Source organism: Talpa europaea, assembly GCF_964194135.1.
Source record: "Talpa europaea genome assembly, chromosome: 1".
In the NCBI taxonomy this organism is placed as follows: domain Eukaryota; kingdom Metazoa; phylum Chordata; class Mammalia; order Eulipotyphla; family Talpidae; genus Talpa; species Talpa europaea.
Genome location: NC_140073.1, coordinates 144266656 through 144285615, shown reverse-complemented (window position 1 = coordinate 144285615; position 18960 = coordinate 144266656). Strand labels below are relative to the sequence as shown.

General features: G+C 58.3%; 1 protein-coding gene across 1 annotated transcript; it reads right to left on the bottom strand.

Moving 5' to 3' along the window:
• Nucleotides 1-1765: 1765 nt before the first annotated feature.
• On the bottom strand, nt 1766-14524 carry WNT6 (Wnt family member 6; the record flags this gene model as incomplete). Its single annotated transcript, XM_084240006.1, has 4 exons — nt 1766-2227; nt 3723-4057; nt 4285-4505; nt 14445-14524. 4 exons carry the CDS (start codon nt 14522-14524, stop codon nt 1766-1768), a joined length of 1098 nt encoding a protein of 365 aa, XP_084096132.1.
• Nucleotides 14525-18960: the final 4436 nt, after the last annotated feature.

The window sequence follows — 18960 nt, the reverse complement described above, 5'->3', positions numbered from 1 at the left end:
TCAAATTCTCTGCCATTCCTCCCATTGGGAGGTGGTCTGTTTCTCCTCCCCTTGAATTTTGGCTGGTTCTGTGACTTGTGTTGAACAAGTGAAATGACAGCAGTGTTGTGTAACCTCCAAGTCTGTACCTACGGGGAGACTTGCAGTGTTTGCCTTCAAACTTCGATAAAGTGTTTGGCACACTCTATTTTGAAAGCCAACCTTGTGTAAGATATTTGATATCCCTGAGGCCACCATGCAGTGAGGAAGTCCACGCTGGCCGCATGGAGAGAAGGCCACTGGGTAAGCTCTGAAGCAGTAGACATAGGAGTAAATCTTCTTGGACTGTCCAGCCCAGCCCAGCCCAGCCCACCGGTGAATGACCACAGCCAATAGTTCCTCCGCAGGGAGGAGAACCACCCAGAGAAGTTCCAACAAATTCCTAACCTCGAGGATAATGGGAAGTAGTGACTTGGTGTCATTACATAGCAATGAATAACTGAAATAGGATGCTATTCCCATTGGCTAGGCAAAGCCTGAACATGGCCTAAATTATTGACTTCTAAGCAGCAGCATCAATTTCAAATCCGAGTGTCTAAATGAAAAGACCACACTTTGCCCTACCTACCTTGGTGGGGATAGGACGCCACTCCCCATTCCAGTATTTGTACTGTGGGGAAGTTGGGGGCTTTGGCTATGCCCTCCCCCATTCTCTCTGGAGGAAGAAGGCAGCATGAAGTTCAGCTCTGGAGCACTCAGAACCCCAAAGGCTTCCGGAGATGAACCAGAAGGAAGGAACCATGGTGGGAGTTCTAGGGAAACCTCAGGGCGGACTTGCTTCAACAACCCTTCTGACTGTGACTAGAATCACTGTCTGGGCAAACTTTGCAATGTTAATGGGGATGCAGTTAGTTTTGATGGCAGCCAAGTCTGGTGTTACTAAAGACATTTTCTCATCACATTCTAGTTTATAAAGTGCTTTAATTTTATGGGCCTGGGTAGCCTTAAAAGTCTACCCTCTAATTCCCCAGGGTCACAGAAACCAAAGGCCTCAAGCTCCCTGAGCCAAGGGCTAGTAAGAGCTAAATAAACCACCAGGAGCTCTGGCCTTTTGTTCTGGATTCTCTCTGCCGGCACCTTTAAAGAGGGGCTGCGAGTTCTCTCCCATTTTACAGACCCAGGTCCTAGATGTGTGACAACAGTCAACAAGAAGGGAGAGGCTAGGTTCCTCACCAGAGCATCCAGGAGAGTCCAGGAGAATCCAGGAGGGGAGAAGAGATAGGGGCCCAGTGTGATGATCCCTGAGATGATATCTCTACAGAAACCATCTCATTTTTTAATACTCCATCCACATGAGGCCCCCGGCAGCCTGCAGGAGACCAGCCCCTCTCCCAAACTGCGGGCCCAGTCCTATGGGTTTAAATATCTTTATTGATACTAAACTCACCCACCCATCTCATGGCCAGCAGTTCTGACGAGCCCAACAATCAGAGGCCTAGAGACTGGCTCTTTGGTTTCCATCTGGGCATCTGGGGGCGAAGAAGGGACTGGGAAGCTGTGTAGTCTTCCCCACAAGTCCCCAGAGTGCCTCTCGGGGTTCCCTCTGGTGCCCTGGGCCTTCAGGGGCGGGCTTGCGTCTCAAGCACCCCCCCCACCTGTTTCCAGAGGCCTGGGAGATGGGCTGTCGCAGCGGGAAGCTGGGGCGGGGATAGCGCCCCCTGCTGGAGCGCAGAGGCTCTGCAGGGCCCTGGAGGCGGCTGTGCGCAGCTTGGAGAGCCGGGCAGCATCAGAGGCAGAGGCTGAGCTCCTTGCGCACGCGGCAGCGGTGGCACTGCACTACGCAGCACCAGTGGAAGCGGCACAGGCAGTTCTCCTCCAGCTGCACGCTCTCCTGGCGGTGCCCGCGGCCGCAGCACAGCAGGTCGCAGCCGCTCAGGTCCGGGGCGCTGCTGTTGCAGGCGCGGCCGCGCGTGCCAGGTGACCCCGTGCGCCGGTTGGGGGCGCAGAAGTCGGGCGAGTCTGCGGCATAGAGTAAGTCAGCGTGGCCTGGCGGCTTGAGAGTGCGCACCGCGGGCAGCAGAGCCTTGCCGTCGTTGGTGCCCATGACACGCGAGGCGCCATGGAAGCGCTCGAGCAGCCGCGCGCCCACCTCCCGGAACGGGGGCAACTTCTGCCAGCAGGTGCGCAGCGCGCAGGAGCCAGACAGCCCGTGGCACTTGCACTCGGTGCGTGTGTGACTCCGGACGGCCTGCGGGGGCAGAGGAGCGGGCAGATGGGGACAGATGGGGGGCGCGGGAGAAGGGAGATGGAAGGGAAGCGCAGAACCTTCTCCGACCCCACCCCAGCCCCGCGCAGGAAAAGGGGAAGGCAAGGCGGGAAGAGGAATCAGTAGCACAGCAGAGCGCGGAGGAAAAAAGGAGGGAAGGAAGTGGGAATCGGGGGACAAAAGAGAAATCGGAGATTCCAGGATCCAAAGCCAGGAATGGGGTGAGAGGGCAGAATGAACAACAGGGGGTGAAAGTCTCCCTGGAGTTGGGGGTGGAGCAGAGATGGCGGCTCTGGAAAGCCCTGTTTCTCCTTCCAAACTGATCCCTTCATTTCTGCACCTTAAGGCCTCAAGCAGGGTTGAACAGAGACCCAGAGACAGCGGCCCCGGAGTGTCCCCAGCCCTCTCTGACAAACTGTGGACTTATGCAGGCGTTTCTCAGTGGACCCCCTGAAATCCCCCAGCCCTATGCCTCAGGTCTGAACCCTAGAAGGCACTGTGTGTGTGTGTATGTGTGTGTGTGTGTGTGTCTGTCTGTCCCTAGAGCACCCTGGAACTGAGGCTTAGGGTGCTGAAGGACCCACTGTGAATGCACACTGAGACGGGAAGTCAGGAATCCTGCCCATTATTTGTGTCTGAACTGGGGTCTGAGAGTCACAACCCCACTAGAGATTTATGGGTCATATTACCCAGGAGGATCGTCTCCCAAATCTCAGGGTCGAGGGGCAAACCTGATCTATAGACAGGTTTGTGTGTGCTCCTCCCAGACTCCTCTGGGGGCCCCACTCCAGGTTCCAACCTGGAACCTTCGGGCCCTCCTCATTGCAGAAGGAATGGGGAGCCTGCCAGCATTCTAGCTAGGGCCTGGGCTGGGGTTGATGGGCAGGCAGTTGGCAATTGCCCAAATACAGTCATAGCTTTCCTGGCCTAGTCTGGCCCCCTCCTACTTCCTACTTCATTCCTTCCCAAGCCCCTTGCTCCACGGGCATGTTCTAGCCCCTTTCCAGGCCTTCTGCACTGCTTCAGACCCCATACCTTTACCCCAGTTTCCATCCTTTCTTTCATGCCCAGACTTTGTCTCCCCTCTCTGCCCTTGTCCTGGCAGCCATACCTCTGCCTACACCAAGGTTTACACCACCTGTGCTGTCTCAGGGGTGTGCCCTCCCTGCCTTGGATCCCTAAAGGCCCTGGGTCCTGTTCCCTAGGTGTGCCTTCCCCACCCTGTCTGCGTACCCTCCCCACCCCAGCGCCGCCCTGGTCTAAGCTGGCCTCCTCGCTTCCCACATGCCTGCCCTCACCCTGTCAGTAGTCCCAGTGCCTCCCTCTGCCCGCCAGCTCCCGCATTAACGAACTGGTGCACACCCTCACTCACACCGTCATTTCCTCACCCGTCCACCATGCACTACATGCACACCACTCCCACATTAGCACACTCACACATTTGCACACATGCTCACACATTTCTGCCTGTGCTCACCAGCCGGCCAGCCTCGTTGTTATGCAGTTGCACCAAAGCACGGATGTCTCCGCGTCCCCGCTTGTGCCGGGCGTCCATGAAGAGTCTAGACTTCTCATCCCCGAAGTCCACGTCGTCACCACAGCCTCCCCACTCCCATGCGGCGCTGCCATCTGAGGAACTGGTGAGGCCTGGGGGCCCAGGGGTGCCTGGCAAGCCCGGGGGTCGAGGTGGGGCCCGCCCGCGGGGCGCCTGACAGCCACACTGCAGCAACTCACCCATGGAGCAGGCCTGCGTGACAGCGTGGCTGGCGCCCGCAGCCGTGATGGCAAACACGAAGGCTGTCTCCCGGATGTCTGCAGGTGCAGGGAGGGTCGTCAGCATCAGGACCAAAGCTGGGTCCTGGGCTCTGCGGTGGGCGAGGTGGTGCGGCGTGGGGCTGGGAGGGTCAACAGGGTCGGGGCCGTGCACCCATAGACGGGTGGGGGAAGTGGGACTTAGGCAGCACCCCCAAACCACACCCTCTCTTCTGACCCCCCAAGGAAAGGAAAGCAGAGCCCTCTGGGTCTCTTCCCCAACGGACCCTGTTGCAGGATGCGCCCAAAGGCCTTGCTGTGGCTGGAGCAGTTCCATCGGCGGAAGCGGAACTGGAACTGGCACTCTCGAACCCCCAGTCGGGCGCCTCGGGCTAGCTCAGCCACCACTTCCGGTTCAGCTTGGCATAGCTCAGCCTGCCGCCCTGCCAGCCGCCGGGCCTTCCTGCAGATGCTGGTCGGGTCCATGACCAAGGGGCTGCCCACAGCCCTGGGAAGGAAAGAACAGCAGGTCAGGGGTGTAACTTAAAGGGCTTAGGGGGATGGGAGAGGGAGATCAGGCCCATCAGACCCACAGACAGGAGCTGGGACTTGCCTCTTCTCCCACCTCAACCCCAACCTAGATTGAAATTGGCCTGTCTAGTTCTCTTACCATCCTGTGTCTGGGTCCCCTCTTAACTAGGTTCCAGACTGAAATTGCTACTGAACAAGGATTCAGTCCCAGCCTTCTATGCACATACATCTTCATTACTAAATCCTCAAAGGAATTTAAGTCAAGGTGAGGGCAGCCGTCACAAGTAGGCCAAGGTTAAAATTCAACAGGCCTGGCCCAAAGGGGACACAAGGAAGAAATTAACAGAAGGAAAATCAAGAATGCTGCCAAAAGCACTATTTACAATAGCTAAGCTATGGAAACAACCCAAATGCCCAAAAAGAGATGACTGGATCAAGAAGATGTGGTCCATATACACCATGGAATATTACTCAGCATTCAAAAAAGATAAACCCATGCCATTTGCAGCAACATGGATGGCGCTGGAAGGGATCATGCTCAGCGAAATAAGCCAGAAAGAAAAGAAAAATACCGGATGGTCTCACTCATAGCAGGAATCTAGAAAACCTAAATAAGGGACCAGGAAAATGAATAACTATAATAAAGTAAAAATCAACAAGCAACAAGCAACTATAAACCAGAGACACACTACAGTGGAGAAGGGAGTAGGATCAAAACAAGGGTGGTGGGAATTTTATAGGGACTATAACCAAGATGAAAATGCATACATTGTACAAAAATGAAAAATGATATAAAAAATATACAAAAAAAATTTACTAAAAAAAAAAAAGAATGCTGCTAAAGAAAAGGAAATATATGGAGGTACCAAAGAAAAGTACACAGTAACAGAAGAGGACCACAAGCCAAATATGTGCCCTCTGAACTACCCTGATGCTAGAAAGGCAGGAGCAATCCCAGGGCTCTAGAAACTCACTGGGTGTTAGAATGGCCAGGGAATAGAGCCTCTGAAGACTCATACCTCCTCTCTACCCCAAGTTTCTCCTTCTGTAAAATGGGAAGGTTGTGCTGATCTCTGAGGTGGCCCCTCGCACCCTGATAGCTTCTGTTTCCCCACATTGGAGCAGGAGGAAGGAGCTAGGAACACAGTCTCTGAAGCATCATTGTGAGGTAGGTGACAGTGACCCTTCTCCTGTTCCCAGATCTGTGGCCCTTCCAGAGCAAGATGGTGGCAAGCCCAGCCCTGGGCTTGGGGTGACACAACTGATTGGGGGGAGGAGGCACCGTCTGGCTTGGTGGTAAAGACTTCCTAGGAAGCTTCACATGCTTTCAGAAACCCCCATTCCCAGGCTTCATCCACCATTTGGTTTCCATGCACCAGATCCCTGAAGGTTTGCTCAGCTAGAGAGTCACACCCGAGTGGAACCCTTTTCATCAGCTTAGCTGAAATCCCTGTCTTGTAGGAATGAGTGATGAGAACACTTGGGAGCTGAGGGTCATTTGAGACCACTCAGAAACCACTCACAAGAGGGCAGAAAAAGACGCTGGAAGGGGGAAAGTGGCAACGGGGAATGCCCTGGGAAGCGGTGACAGGTGGGTACCAAAGGTCAAGGTGGCCTACTTTTCAGTTTAGGGTTAGTGCACATCTGCCCCACTGTCCCCATCTGCTCCACAAGTACAGGCTGCTCAGGCATGTTCTGACCCCACAACAAGGAGATGGATGGGCTTACACAGCAGCAAGAGGGACTTAGGTCTTCAGGTAGAGAGAGCGCCCCGACAGCTGGGGCATGAGGTGGTCCACGCACAACGCCCGCCCGGATCAGGTCGGTATCATTATCCCTCCCCAAGCAGGCGGGAGCCAAGATTTTCTTCTAGGTAGAGACACAGTCCAGCCCTTCTGCCTCCCTGCTTAGGACCTGCTGTCACTGCATTCCACCCGGGGAGGGCAGCCCCAACATTTTCCCACGCTAGAGAAGGGATGGCTGGAGCAGAGGGGAGTGGGCCAGACCAGGGCAGCCTGGCTATCTCCCAGTAACCTTCAGGAGTTGACCAGCGTGCCCTCTCCCCACGCCACCCCCCATCCACTTACAAAATGGACTTGAGGCCATGTCCAGCGTGCTTGTTCAAGGTCAGTAAATAAAGCCACAAACACCTTGGAGAGTTAGCACTGCCATTTCCTTTGTCTTCCCAGCAGAGTTTTAGGTGCCTAATCCATATTTCCCCCTAATTTTATTACAAAAGTTTGCATATTATGATCAACAAATTGAATATTACAATGAAGACCATCTAATATACGGTATTAGAATTCACACCATCAAATGCATGTTTGGAATGAATGAACGGCATGATCTTAAGGAGAAGGCCCTCACTGGCGCCCAGGCCCTCCGTACCACATGTGATTTCATGACTACTAATTAGCTTCCTTAAACATTTTATTTCCCCATCACTACCACGGCAGGGAAGCAGGCCTCTTCACAGCTGTCCAGCTCCTCTCCTGCCACCTCCACATCTAGGCTCTGCCCAGGACTGTGGGACTCTGCAAACTCCTGTCCCCACCCCTTCTCATGCCACTAAGCTCCCCAGTTCCCCCTCCCCAGCACTGCCCTCTGCTAACTCCCTACTTTCCCAAGGTTGACTGCCTTATCTCCCCAAGGTTATTCTGCCCCCATCCCTCTCCTGTCCCTCCTGCTACCCCAAGAAAGCAGGAGAGGTGGGGTATGCAGGAGAAAGGCAAAAACCCCTTGACCTTGTCTGCTTCCCAGGGGCTAGAGATAGGAGAGGAATCGGGGGAGCATGAAGGGGCAGGGCCCCTCAGGAGGTGTGGCCGGACCTCCACAGGATGGAGGGGCTGCCCCAGAGCCAGTTCCTGGTTGGAGTCTGGCTCCCCAGGCTGGCGTACTGCCTGGGAACTAGGCTTGTTTACAAACTGATCAGAAGGAGGGATGGGCAGTAGTAGCGACCAGGATCCCAAGGGACCAGCTTGCTCCCTGCCCTCCTGTCCTGGCTCCCATCCTCAAGTCAATGGAAAGAAAACTCCAGAAGGGGAGTGGGGGTTGGGGGGTGTGGGCTAAGCCTTGCTTCTGTGCCCTGCTCTCTGTCCGAGCTGGGTGGGATGAGCTGCTCTGGTAGGTCAGTGTCCCTCTGGGGGACTTCAGAAAAACAAGGAGTTAGCACAAGAAGCTCACATAGTCCGCTGACACTAGCAGTCGGCTCCACATGGGGAAATCACTCCCCTTGTCTCTTTCTTTTGCCCCTCCTTCCTTTCCTTCTGCTTCTTGAGGGAATGAGCTCTGCTCATGGGCCTCCAAGGCAGTATTGGCAAGGGGTCAGCCCAGAGAGGATGTGTCCCTTTGGGCGCATCTGTCTGTTTGTTTTTGCTGGGGGGTTGTGGGAGCACCGTGCCGGCAGAAAATATATAATATGTGGGATCTGAGCTCCTAGTCAAATAGCCATTCCTGCATAGAAAAACTGAGAGAGGGGCCTCCCTGGTGGCACAATGAGTTAAGACTCAGCACTATGAAGCTATCTGCAGCCACTGCAGCAAGAGTTTGATCCCCGGCCAGGGAGTTACCTACACGGTGCAGCAGACCTCTCCTGTCTTGCCTGCTGCTCCCCTCAGCAGTGAATTTCGATCAGTCTGCCTGTTCTGTTCCCCACTCTGTCACTGGTGAATCCTCTCACACACACCCCCCCACAACTCTGGCCTGTACCCCAGTTATTGTATGCATAAATAAATAAATCTTTAAAAAAGAAAAACTGAAAGAGGCTAGCCCCAAAGGAAGTCAGTATGCAGTCAGGGAACAAGCCTCAGGTTGGCCATTCTAACTGCCTTGGCCTGGCATCAAGACCTTCCCAGGGACCCTAGTTGGGAAAATCAATAGCTGATTGCGGAGGCATCAGGGGCCAGCAGACTCTTTCTAGCAACATCTGAGGCTCCAAGCCCTGGAGGCCCTGGGGTTCAGGCCAAACCTACCTTTCTGTCCCTGATTTCAGAGGGCTAAAGAACGCCATGGATCATCTCGTTCACTTCACCCCCATAATACAGATGAGCAATGAGAAGGGAAGTGACTGGCCCTGGCCACTCAGGGGAGGGATCCCCAAGGCAAGGAATTTAGGTGAATATTTTAAAACCAAAGGGGCTGGAGGAAAAGGAGGTCAGAGGGGTCAGACAACTTAGGTGGCTTTGCACACTACCTCCACAACACCTCACTCCCAGCAGGGTTGGCTATCTGCGTCCATTCCTGATACCACTGCTGAATTTATGGTTTCAGAGCCACCCTCTCCCCACCCCTTAACTATTAAAATCTTATTTGGCATCTTGCCAAATGCACCTCAGGCCCCCCCCCTTGCCCTGAGGAGTTGCCCCAGGCCTCACTGACCCCCCCCCACCTCACCCCAGGTCCTTGTTATCCACATAATGATTTTATCATGTTTTCTTGTCTTATCTCTGCCATTCGATAGCAAACTCATAAAGACAAGGATCTCATGTGAAAGCTTCATGTCATTAGCAGAGCCACGCAAGGCCTTGGGGAGCTGCTGGACGTAGGTTTAGAGCCAGGCTTTGCCACGTGTGTGTTCTCCGATGCTGACAAGGCTCCAGCATGTGGCGTGGCACGTAGTGTTTGCTGATGGGCTGATGAGACCTAACCTTCTGAGCCTCAGTTCCTGCAGCCACAAAGTGGAAACAAATCAAAATACCTGCCTACCCCAGGGTACCTATAAAAGAGCCTGTCAGAGAATAAGCCCCAGTAAGCGTCTTCGTCCTCTCATTCACATGGTGCTTCCTCTCTTGGGTCTGCACAGCACAGGGTGAATCTCGAAGGAGGACAGGCAGATTGTGGCTTCCTGAAAACGCTTTCGCCCACTCTCTGCCCTTACTGCTCAGCCTGGAGCCCAGTGTCTCCTCCTCCTATATCAGCCCTGCCTGGACCAGAGGCCCCTCCAGGACCCCTCCCTTTCTCCCGCAAACACTCTGGGTGGATTATTGAGACCCAGGGGAATCTCAGACTCTTGATGCCCAGTGTCCTCAGACGGGTCCCCTCGCCAGCCCTCCCTCATTCTCCTGCACTCACCTCCAGGGTCCCTTGTCTGACCCCTACCTCCCAGGAGCCAGCAGAGGGAGCCCTGAGCCCTGGGGCTGTGGGTGGGGGCTGCACAGGGGTGGGGGAGGTGGGTGGTGGAGAAGGGGCAGAAAAATGTTGCCTGACGGCTGCTGAGGCGGCTGGGCCCGGGCCTGTGCCCGCCCGCCTGTCCTGTCCTGCTCTGTCTAACTCGGTAATTACTGCTCCCCCTCCCCCAGTCCCTACCCCCACCCCAACCACCACATCAAAGTCAGTGATGCCCCAGCTCCATTAACCCCTGCCTCTCCACCGCCCACCAGCCACCCATTCTGCCCCTCCCCCACGGGCCCAACTTGGTCCCTCTCTGCCCCCCGCAGGACAGGGCTCTTCCCACCTCCTCACACTTGTCCCCTTCTCACAGCTCCTGGAAAGGCAGGGCTTTCCCTTACCTGATGGGCTTCATCACACAAGAGTGCTCCCTGTTGGTCAGGGCTGAGGGGGGCTAGGAATGGACACAGCGATCCTTCATGGGCGCCCCCTAAGAGAATGTCCTGTGCCTTCTGCTCTCCCACACGGAGGTGGGAGCAGCCGTGTGAGGGAGGGCCTGGGAGGGCAGGAGGGGCTGTGGCTGGCCCGGTACCCCAGCCCTCACTGCACACAAGGACAGGTCCTCAGCAGGGGGTGGACTGCCAGGCCTGAGTCCTCAGCTACCTGTGCTCTGGGTGGCCTTGGGCAAGTCACCTCCTGTCCCTGGATTTTGCTGGACTTGTCACCGTAAATGAGAAGGTTGACCCAGATGATCTCTATGTCCTTTCCAGATCTAATTTCTGGATTAAATGGAGGGCTCAGAGTTGGATGGCCCAGTCCAAGGCGGCCAGGTGGCAAACAGAAGAACCCTCCTTGACCTTTCCCTCTCTTCGTTCCTCCTCAGGGAGTCTGGGGATGCACGCAGGGTCCTGCCCCAGGCAGGCGGGAGGGGGCAGGCTAGAGGGCACTCTTCCTCAGTCCCCAGGGATGGCTTCTGTGTTCCCTGAGCACCTCCTGCTCTGCCTGGCTGGGTGCCCTGCTGCCAGCCTGACTGAGGCCTGGCTGCCTGCCCCGCCCTCGCCTCATCCCTTCCACAGCTGCATTTCTCCATCAAAGTACACATTCTGGAATCCCCCTTGCTGGGCCCTGGTGATCAAACCTCCCACAGATCTCCCCCCACCAACTTCTGGCTTCCAGTGAGAACAGGGCAGGAGGGGCTGCAGGGAAATGTCACAGTGCCAGTGCTGTGGTGGGCTTGGGGCGGCTCCGGCCCAGATCAGGCCAGCCTCCTTTCACCCCTGCCATTTTCTGCTCACAGTCCCATTGTTTCCCTCCAGGGGAAGCTACCAAGGCAGGAGGTTTGCAGGGGGGCACTGGGTGTCCACCTCATCCCACCCTGAGCTTGTCAGGCACCAGCAACAGGACTGCCATGAAGGGCCAGGGCCTCCAGATAAAGCTAAGAGGGGAAAGGGTTTCCAGGCCCAGCCTGGAGTGGGGGTCATAGCTGGAAACCTGGAGTATCAGGAAGAAGCATGGGCCCTTTCCCTGCCTCTGTCTGCACCCACACATGAGGCTGCCCTAGGTCTGGGGGGAGGAGACTTTCAAAAGGCAAGATGAGATGGGGAAGAGAGTGAGACTGAGTGGTGATTTTCCTACTGGAACAAGGGAAAAGTTCCAGTAAAACCCTTCATAGTACATACAAAACAACCAGAGGACAGAGGAAGAGGGAAAAAAGGAGACTGATTTGGCCTTTCTGTGAGAGTGAGCTGTTTTCTACATCTACTGGCTGAAGGTATAAATAACAATGGGTCAGACTTTGAGAAGAACTTGCTGGGAGGTGGAGGGAGGGTGGGAGCAGAGTGGAAGGGGTAGGAGTTGGGGACCAGGAAGCTATAGCTCCTCCCTTCTCTTTCTCACTCTCAAGACCAGCTCTGTCAGGGCCAGAGCATAGGCTGAATGTCCTGGAGGCTATGGGCTGGACGAGATGACCTCCAGAGAGCCTGGCCAATGTCCTGGAATCTGGGATTCTGTGATTCACAAAGATATGATTACAGATGGGGGAGAGACAGACAGAGAGGCTGGAGGCAGAGTTTAGAAAGCATGCATTGCATGGTGGGAGAAGGGGGAGAGAGGGAGAAGGTGGAAGAGAAACATCTTTGGAACCTGGATCCTGAGGCTATTCCAGGGCCCGGGCCACTGCCCTCTAGGCACCTTCTTTCCTAACCAGGACAGTTCTCACTCAGAGCTCCTGGGTCCTCTCTGCTCCCAGCCTGACTGCTGCTAGAAAGTCAGAGGAGATGACAGTGTGTTCTGCAGGTCCAGCTGCTCTCCTGTCCACCACTGGAGCATTGGCCTGGCCAGCAGAATATCTGAGAACAGGGAGAAGATCAGCAAGCAGGTACAAGATAGCAGAGAACAACCTGGAAGTTCCTGGCCCCAAAATATTCCTAACTGAAAGGTGTGTGTGTGTGTGTGTGTGTGTGTGTGTGTGTGTAGAAGTGGCAGGGACCTCAGGCCACCTAGGATGCTGGGTCTGAACCACCAGCCCAAACTTGATCATGGAAGGCAATGGTGGGGTGGGTGGGGACAGGAGTGCAAGCGGAGTCAAAAAGCCTCAAAAAGGGAATCTGGGCTCAGACCAAAGGAATGAAGTGTCAGAAACAGAGTAGAGTGAAGCAGCCAAGGCAGGTGGGAGAGGCAGGTTCTCTCATAACATCTGAGGGAGGCAGTCACTGCACACCTTATCACCCCAGCCCCTCACTCTTCACCCCGCTCCCCCTGCAGCTGTGGCAGTGAAGGCCTCTGTGTTCTCCCACACCTGCCCTCCTCCCCGCCGCCCCTGCTCCCCAGCTTCAGGGTCAGTCTCCAAGGGACCAGGCTTGGCTCCCACCCAACGGCCCCTCCTTCACACAGGGACCTCCTCCCCTCAAGGATACAAACCCCATAATCAACCAATTCAGCACCATTCTACACAACTGTCCCCAGCACATTCAGTCTCCAGGGCCCCCAAAGCCAGTGTTCTGCCTTCCAAGAGCAGAGAAGAGACCCAAGAGGAGACTGTTGTCAGTAAAAGGAAGTAACTGGCATCCGTGCCCACCGCGGGGGTACAGTGGGGACAGAGAAGCCAAGGAGGGAAGACAGAGGCACCACTTCGCGAGCAGAGTGGTATTTCAACCCGAAGGATGTGAACCATTGAATGGAAAGGCAGGAGGGGAAGGGCAGTGCCCAGCAGAGAGAGACCCTGTCCCCACACCTCGGGAAAGAGCAAAGTTAGTAAAGGTGTGTTTAGAGAACAAGAGGGAGATCCCTTTACAAAGTTTTGCCGGGGACCCTAGATTTTAAATTTTAAATTAATTTCCCTTTCTCCCATGAGGACTCCCCAGGAGGATGCAGGGGTGCGCAGGAGCAGATTTACATTGACTGAGAATCCCCAATGTCCTCTCACTTCATAGGTCACCCTACCTCACCCTCCTACCCAGCCTGCCGGGGGGGGGGCACTGCCTCCCCATTTTACAGCTGAGACATTGTGGGGGCGAAGAGAAGTGACTGGCCCAAGGTCACAGGTTCAACAAAAGGTGCAGAATCAATCTCGGATCTATTTCCCAGTTTCTACTGCGTTATGCCAAACCAGGGTCAAAGGACGATAGTCCCGAGCCGAGACCTAGGTCGTCCGCGACCGGCCCCGCACTGACACCGAGCGGGGGGCTGGTCTCCCCGCTTCGCGGCGGCGGTGGGGGGGGCCGGGCGCCCCTGCGCGGGCATCCTGCTCGCGCGTCCCCGCAGGAGAGGCATCTGCCGGCCCCACCCCTGCTTCCAAATCCGGAGGCGGGGGCGGAGCGGAGGGCAGAGCGTCCAGCCAATGGCATGGCGATATGCAAATAGACACAGCCCTGGCTTCTCAGGATTGGCTGGCGCGTCCGCGGTGTCGTCCAAGTCCCTCCTCTCCGAACACCCACCTATTCCGGGCGGGTTCGCAGCCCGTGGGACCCGGACGCCAGAAATCTCGGGGGTCCGGGTTTCTGAGCAGTCCCGACCCGACGCTCCACTTCCCGGTCTCTGCCCAGCCCCCGACACGCAACGTTTCTGCGACCTCTGCCGCCTCGATGTCTGCTCCGGCTGGGGCCGGGTCCCGAGGCCGGGTCTGGGGAGCGTCCTCATGGTTTGCCGGGCCAGGCCCGCCTTCCCCTCGGGGGTCCCCGGGCCCCCTGAACGGCACACTTTCCACCCGTACCCCCATGTGGAAGGGATGGGCCCCGGAGTCCTCCCACTGCCTTTCCTCTGGTTTGTCCGGGGGGAGCAGTAGAGAGAGCCGGGGCCTGACTCGGTGTCCCTTCCGCGCCAGCTCCCGCCCTCCCGCCCACTCTGCGGGACTCGGGGGCCGTCGGGGCGCGGCGCGGGGGGAAGAAGCGGCCGTCGGGCTTCCCTGCCGGGGCTCCCGCCTCGCCCCTCTCGCCAGCTCCTGCCCGGCCCCTAAGTCCAGGGCCCCCGGCACACGTCCTTCTTCCCCTCTCGGACGGCAGGTCCCCGGTCCCCTGGTTTCTCCTCAGCGCCCCCCCCCCGCGTTCCTGGGGCGCTCGCAGCCGGGCGGGCGGGGCGGCCGGGCGGGGAGACGCTCCGCGGGCGCGGGCTGCAGCGCGCGAGCTGCGGGCCGGCGTCCCGGGCAGAGGCAGCAGCGGCGGCGGCACGCGCGCCCCCGGCCCCGGCCCCCCGACGCGCCGCGTCCCGCGCGCCCGGAGCCCAGCAGCGGCCGGAGCGGGCTCCGCGCCCCGAGCGGCCCGGCCCCCCCGCCCCGCGCGCCCGGAGCGGCGCCGCGACGGCCCGCGGCACTCACCACCACAGCCCGCCGACGTGCGCCGGGCCCAGGAGCAGCAGCAGCAGCAGCGCGCGGCTGGCGGGCGCGGGCGGCCGCATCGTGAGCCGCGCGGGCGGGCGGGCGCGCGCCGGGCCGAGGCTGCAGGGCCGACCGGGGCGCGGGGCCCGGCTTCAGCGCGCGCGCGGCGGCGGCCGGGAGGCGACGGCTCCGGCGGCGGCGGGGGGGCCCATCCCGGGCGAGGAGGGGCGCGGCGGAGGCGGAGAGCGGACGGGGCCGCCAGCGCCTGTGTCTCCCGCCGAGCTCGCTCGGGAGAAGAAATCAGAGCCGGGGGCGGGGGCGGGAGGGGAGCGGGCCGGCGGGGGCGGGGGGCAGGGGGGCCGTGGGGGTGGCAGTTGCGACAGTCAGGCGCGGGGCTCTCGGGAGGGAGCCGTGCGCCCCGGGGCGGCGGGCGCGCAGCTCCGCGAGGGCGGGGGCGAGGTCCCGGGGCGGGGCCGGGCGCGCTCGGGGCTGCGGACCCGCCCGCCTCGCCCCCTCACCTCGCCGCCCGCCGACGGGAGCCCCCGGCCGCCGCCCGAAGTGCGGGGCAAGAAGGGGCGGGGAGGGAGGGGCGAGGGGCGCGGAGGGGGGAGGAAGAGGAGCTGAGGAATGGGGGACGGGCTGGAAAGGAGACGTTTGACAGGTTTGTTGACTGTAAAGAGAGAAAACTTCCCAGGAATGAGGGAGTTTGGGGTGGGGGTGCGGAGGGAGACGCTCGAGAGGGGGCCGGGGAGGAAGCCGGTCCGGGACTCTGGGTGCTCTCGAGAGGGCGTCGCGCCCTTCGGCCCGACGCAGACCCTGATGGGGTCGCCTCTCACCCGGCCCCGCCTTCGAGCCTCGCGCCCCTTCCTCGGCCTTTCCCTGTGGAAGGAGCGAGACCCCGGCCTCCGCTCGAGCTCCCCAGCCACCCGCCTCCTCAGGCCGCCGTCGTGGAGGGGTGCGGAGGGGCGGTTAGACGGCAAGAGCTGCCCCTCGACGGGCCGCGCGCTCGCGCTCGGCGGGGGAAGGAGCGATGGGGCGAAGGCTGGAGGCTTCCCGGAGAGCGAAGGGTCGGAACTCGCCGCAGCCGGGCCTCGCGCGTCCGTCCGTCCGCGGGTCCCGGCCTCGCGTAGTTCCACCAGCTTGACCCGGGGCAGAAGGGGTGGGAGAGCCAGCTGCAGGTGAGATGGCGTTTATCTGATTCTCTAATGCCACAAAAATGTCTTTGATGCCCCTGGCCCCCTCCCCACGGGGGGGAGGGGAGATCAAAGGCCCCGTGGGGAGGAGGGACAGCTCCATTCATCACACCAAGCGGCCTGGCAGCCGCTGCAAGCTGCAACCCCAGCTCCTGGCCTCTACCTCTGGCCCACGTGCCCCAGGGTGCCGAGGGACAGGTGGCACAGGAGGCTCGAGTGGCCAGCCACCCTCAAGGGTGTCCTGGGGTGGAAGCACAGAGCGAGGACCACTAGCCCGTGTGGCAGAAACTCGGGGCGCCCAGGGGAAAGCTCCTGGTGTTTCAGAGTGGGAAGAGTAGCTTCACTCTCTAACTGCAAGTACTCTCCCCACACCCGGGGAACGGAGAGAAGGCAAGGTCCTGGGTCTCCCAAAGAGTGGGGATAAGGGGACCAAGAGGGAGGCCAAAGGCATGCAACAAAAGAGCACAGATGCCTGTCCCAGGGGCGCAGGCAGAGCTGGGAAAGGAAGGGCGGGCACGTGGAGAAGACAAATGGAGACACCCTGGCCTATGGAGGCCCCAGGTGCACTGCAAGCCTGCCCCCCCCCCCCCAAGCTGCCCGCCCGTTCCTGGTTGCAGATAGTCTAATCCCTGTTCCTGGTGCAGATAGTCCTGGTGAGGGGACTAGGGCTGGCTAGGGGAGGAGAAGGGACCCTGGGGGCTGGGGAGGAGGGAGGGCTTGTGTCGGGGTTAGATAGTGGGAGAGGGCATGGCCCAAGTGCTGCCCTCTTCCACTTTCGCTTTGGATAGCATCCGAATGCCACACAAAGCCCCTGCACCTATTAATTCTGTACCCAGCTTCTGTTTCTGTAGGGCAATGCCAACTCTGGACACTGCACACTCAAGCAGATACCCTAAGTTGGGCACACGCTCGGATGAGATGGTGCTGGACAGGCACTTGGAGAGCTCTGGGGTCCCTGGAGACGGCAGGTGGCCAATAACCAGCCCCTTGGGAACCACTGCCTGGGTTTCCAAACCCCCTGCCCGCCCCTGCCCCCACCCTGCTACTGTTATTGCAGATTATGAAATGCTCTCCCTATCCTGCATTCTTCTCCGAGGCAAGAATTTTAATGTATTTGTCTTTGTCATCAGGGGACCAGGGCTCTGGGACCGCCCTGCCTCTGCCTGAGGAGGGAGCGCCCCAAATCCAGGCCCTGCTGCCTCCAGACCCCAGCCTCTCTCCATCACCACCCCCTCATGCCCTAGTCCTGCCCCTTGCCTCCCCCTCCTAAGACATAGTCTCTCTGTGGGGTGGATAAAAATGATGTTATTGAAACAACAGAATTGGGAGCAGTGGCAGGGAGCAGGGATCAGCTCAGGAAACTGGGGTGTTTGCCAAGAAGCCTTCTCCCCCGCAGGCGGCCTTTCTGCCCCCACCCCCCACCTTTCCTACAAACACACACAGATCGCCCCACCCCTCCTGCAGTATTCTCTCTGGCCAGATCTTGCAGAATATTTGGCCATCCCTGGACTCCACAAGCCCTCACCCTGTCCCCGCCATCCAGAGTCCTGTCCCAGAATCAGTCAGACCAGTAGTGCCTGTAGAAGCAGGGGGGCAGGAGGGAGTAGAAGGTTGGGGTCCATGATGAGCAGACCTCCTGAACCCTAATGTGCAGGACCTCTGTTCCAAGGGCAACCTTGTCTCTGCTCACTCCCCCTTGCATTCTCTGTACTTCCATCTGGGAGTTGGCTGGCATCTGGGCAGACCCAGAGCATGACTTGTGCCCTTAAGGCCTACAAGCCTTCAGCATGATGAGTTCAGATGTTCCGAGGCTTCAGTCCATTATTACCTTGGAAGGCTTTCCAGAAAGCAGGACTGGGGGACCTATGAGAAGGACAGATCGAGATGTGAGCACATGCAGGCTCTCACACCCACAGACACACAGCTAGATATAGGTCTCCAGATAACTCACGGACACCCCAGGACACCTTCCTTCCCTACGCAATGCGGGATGACTTTCACCCACTGGTACAGATGGACCCACAGATGGGCTGACTCAAGCTGAGACACATGCCTGCCTGCCTGGAGATCTCTCTCTCACACACACATACACACGCTCACCACCTCTGCACAGACATGCATGTAGGGGAATGTTCACGAGGGACTGGAATGGGAGCACAGCAGCTCCGAAATGGGCAGCCAGAATAGGGTGGCCCTCCCCGACCCTGCTCGCTCTCCTCTGAGCACTGATCTCCTCCACATCTTCCTCCCCTGCTCTGCCTTTACACCCTTTCTAGGCCCTCGTGCAAAGGAGCCAGAGAAGGAGAGCAGTGGAAATCTGGTTGTGGGGCTGGAGAGGAAGGAGGGGCAGAGGTGGGGACTGTGGAGGGGGAGAGAGGCAGCTGGAGGTAGATAACATCAGAATTGCTGCAGGCAAAAGCAGAGCCCTCTCTCTGTCAGATTCCCTCTCGAGCTGTCTCTCGGTGTGTCTTTTCACGTCTCTCCCATCTCCATAATTTGGTCTCTATTTGTGTCTGTCTCTAAATCACTTTCGCTGTTTCTTTGTTTCTCAGAACGACCGAAGCTGCAGGAGCCCAGGAATTTGGGCCTGTGACCCTTCCCCTCCCAATAACCTCCCTCCCTCCCTCTCTCCCGACTTCCCTCCCTCCTCTTTCCCCTGCAATGGGACCAAACTCTCATTCCTTTAGGGTGGTGACAGGACTCGAAAATTCCTAAAGGCCCCGGGTCTCTGGGTCCCAGGAGAACAGAGAGGAGAGGCCAATCCTCTAGAGAGAGGGAGGGAAGGAGAGAGACACAGGGATTTTCCTCTCCCTTCTGTATCCCAGATCCCTCTCCTCCAGCTTTTCCCAGCCCACCTGAAATCCCCAGGATGTGCCTTCCCAGCGAGTGCAGGAATTCAGATGCCTGGTTCCAGCTTTAACCAGGCTTATTCCTGCCTGACAGGCCAAGTTTCCTCGGAGACTCCCTCTGGGCCTTTGTCCAAGGGAACCCCCCCACCCTGGGCCCCGTTCCCCACAGAGCCCACCTGCCTCTCATCTTCCACATGTCTCACCCCTATCCATGCCCCCAACCTTCCAATCACCCCATCAGTCAAAGGGAGAAAGAGGTGGGGGGAGGAAGGGTGCTTGCAGGACGGGGAGGGGGAGCAGCAACTGAGAAGGAGGGGCTGCTGCTGGCCCACCAGGACGGGACTGGGGGAAACCAGGGAACATTTGTTTCCACTTTGCTCAGCCCAGTACCCTCAAAGGGAGCCAGTGGACCTAGAAGTCTCTCCAGCCCTCACGGTCCATGCCTGGTTCCTGAGTTATATAGACTGTGGGCTG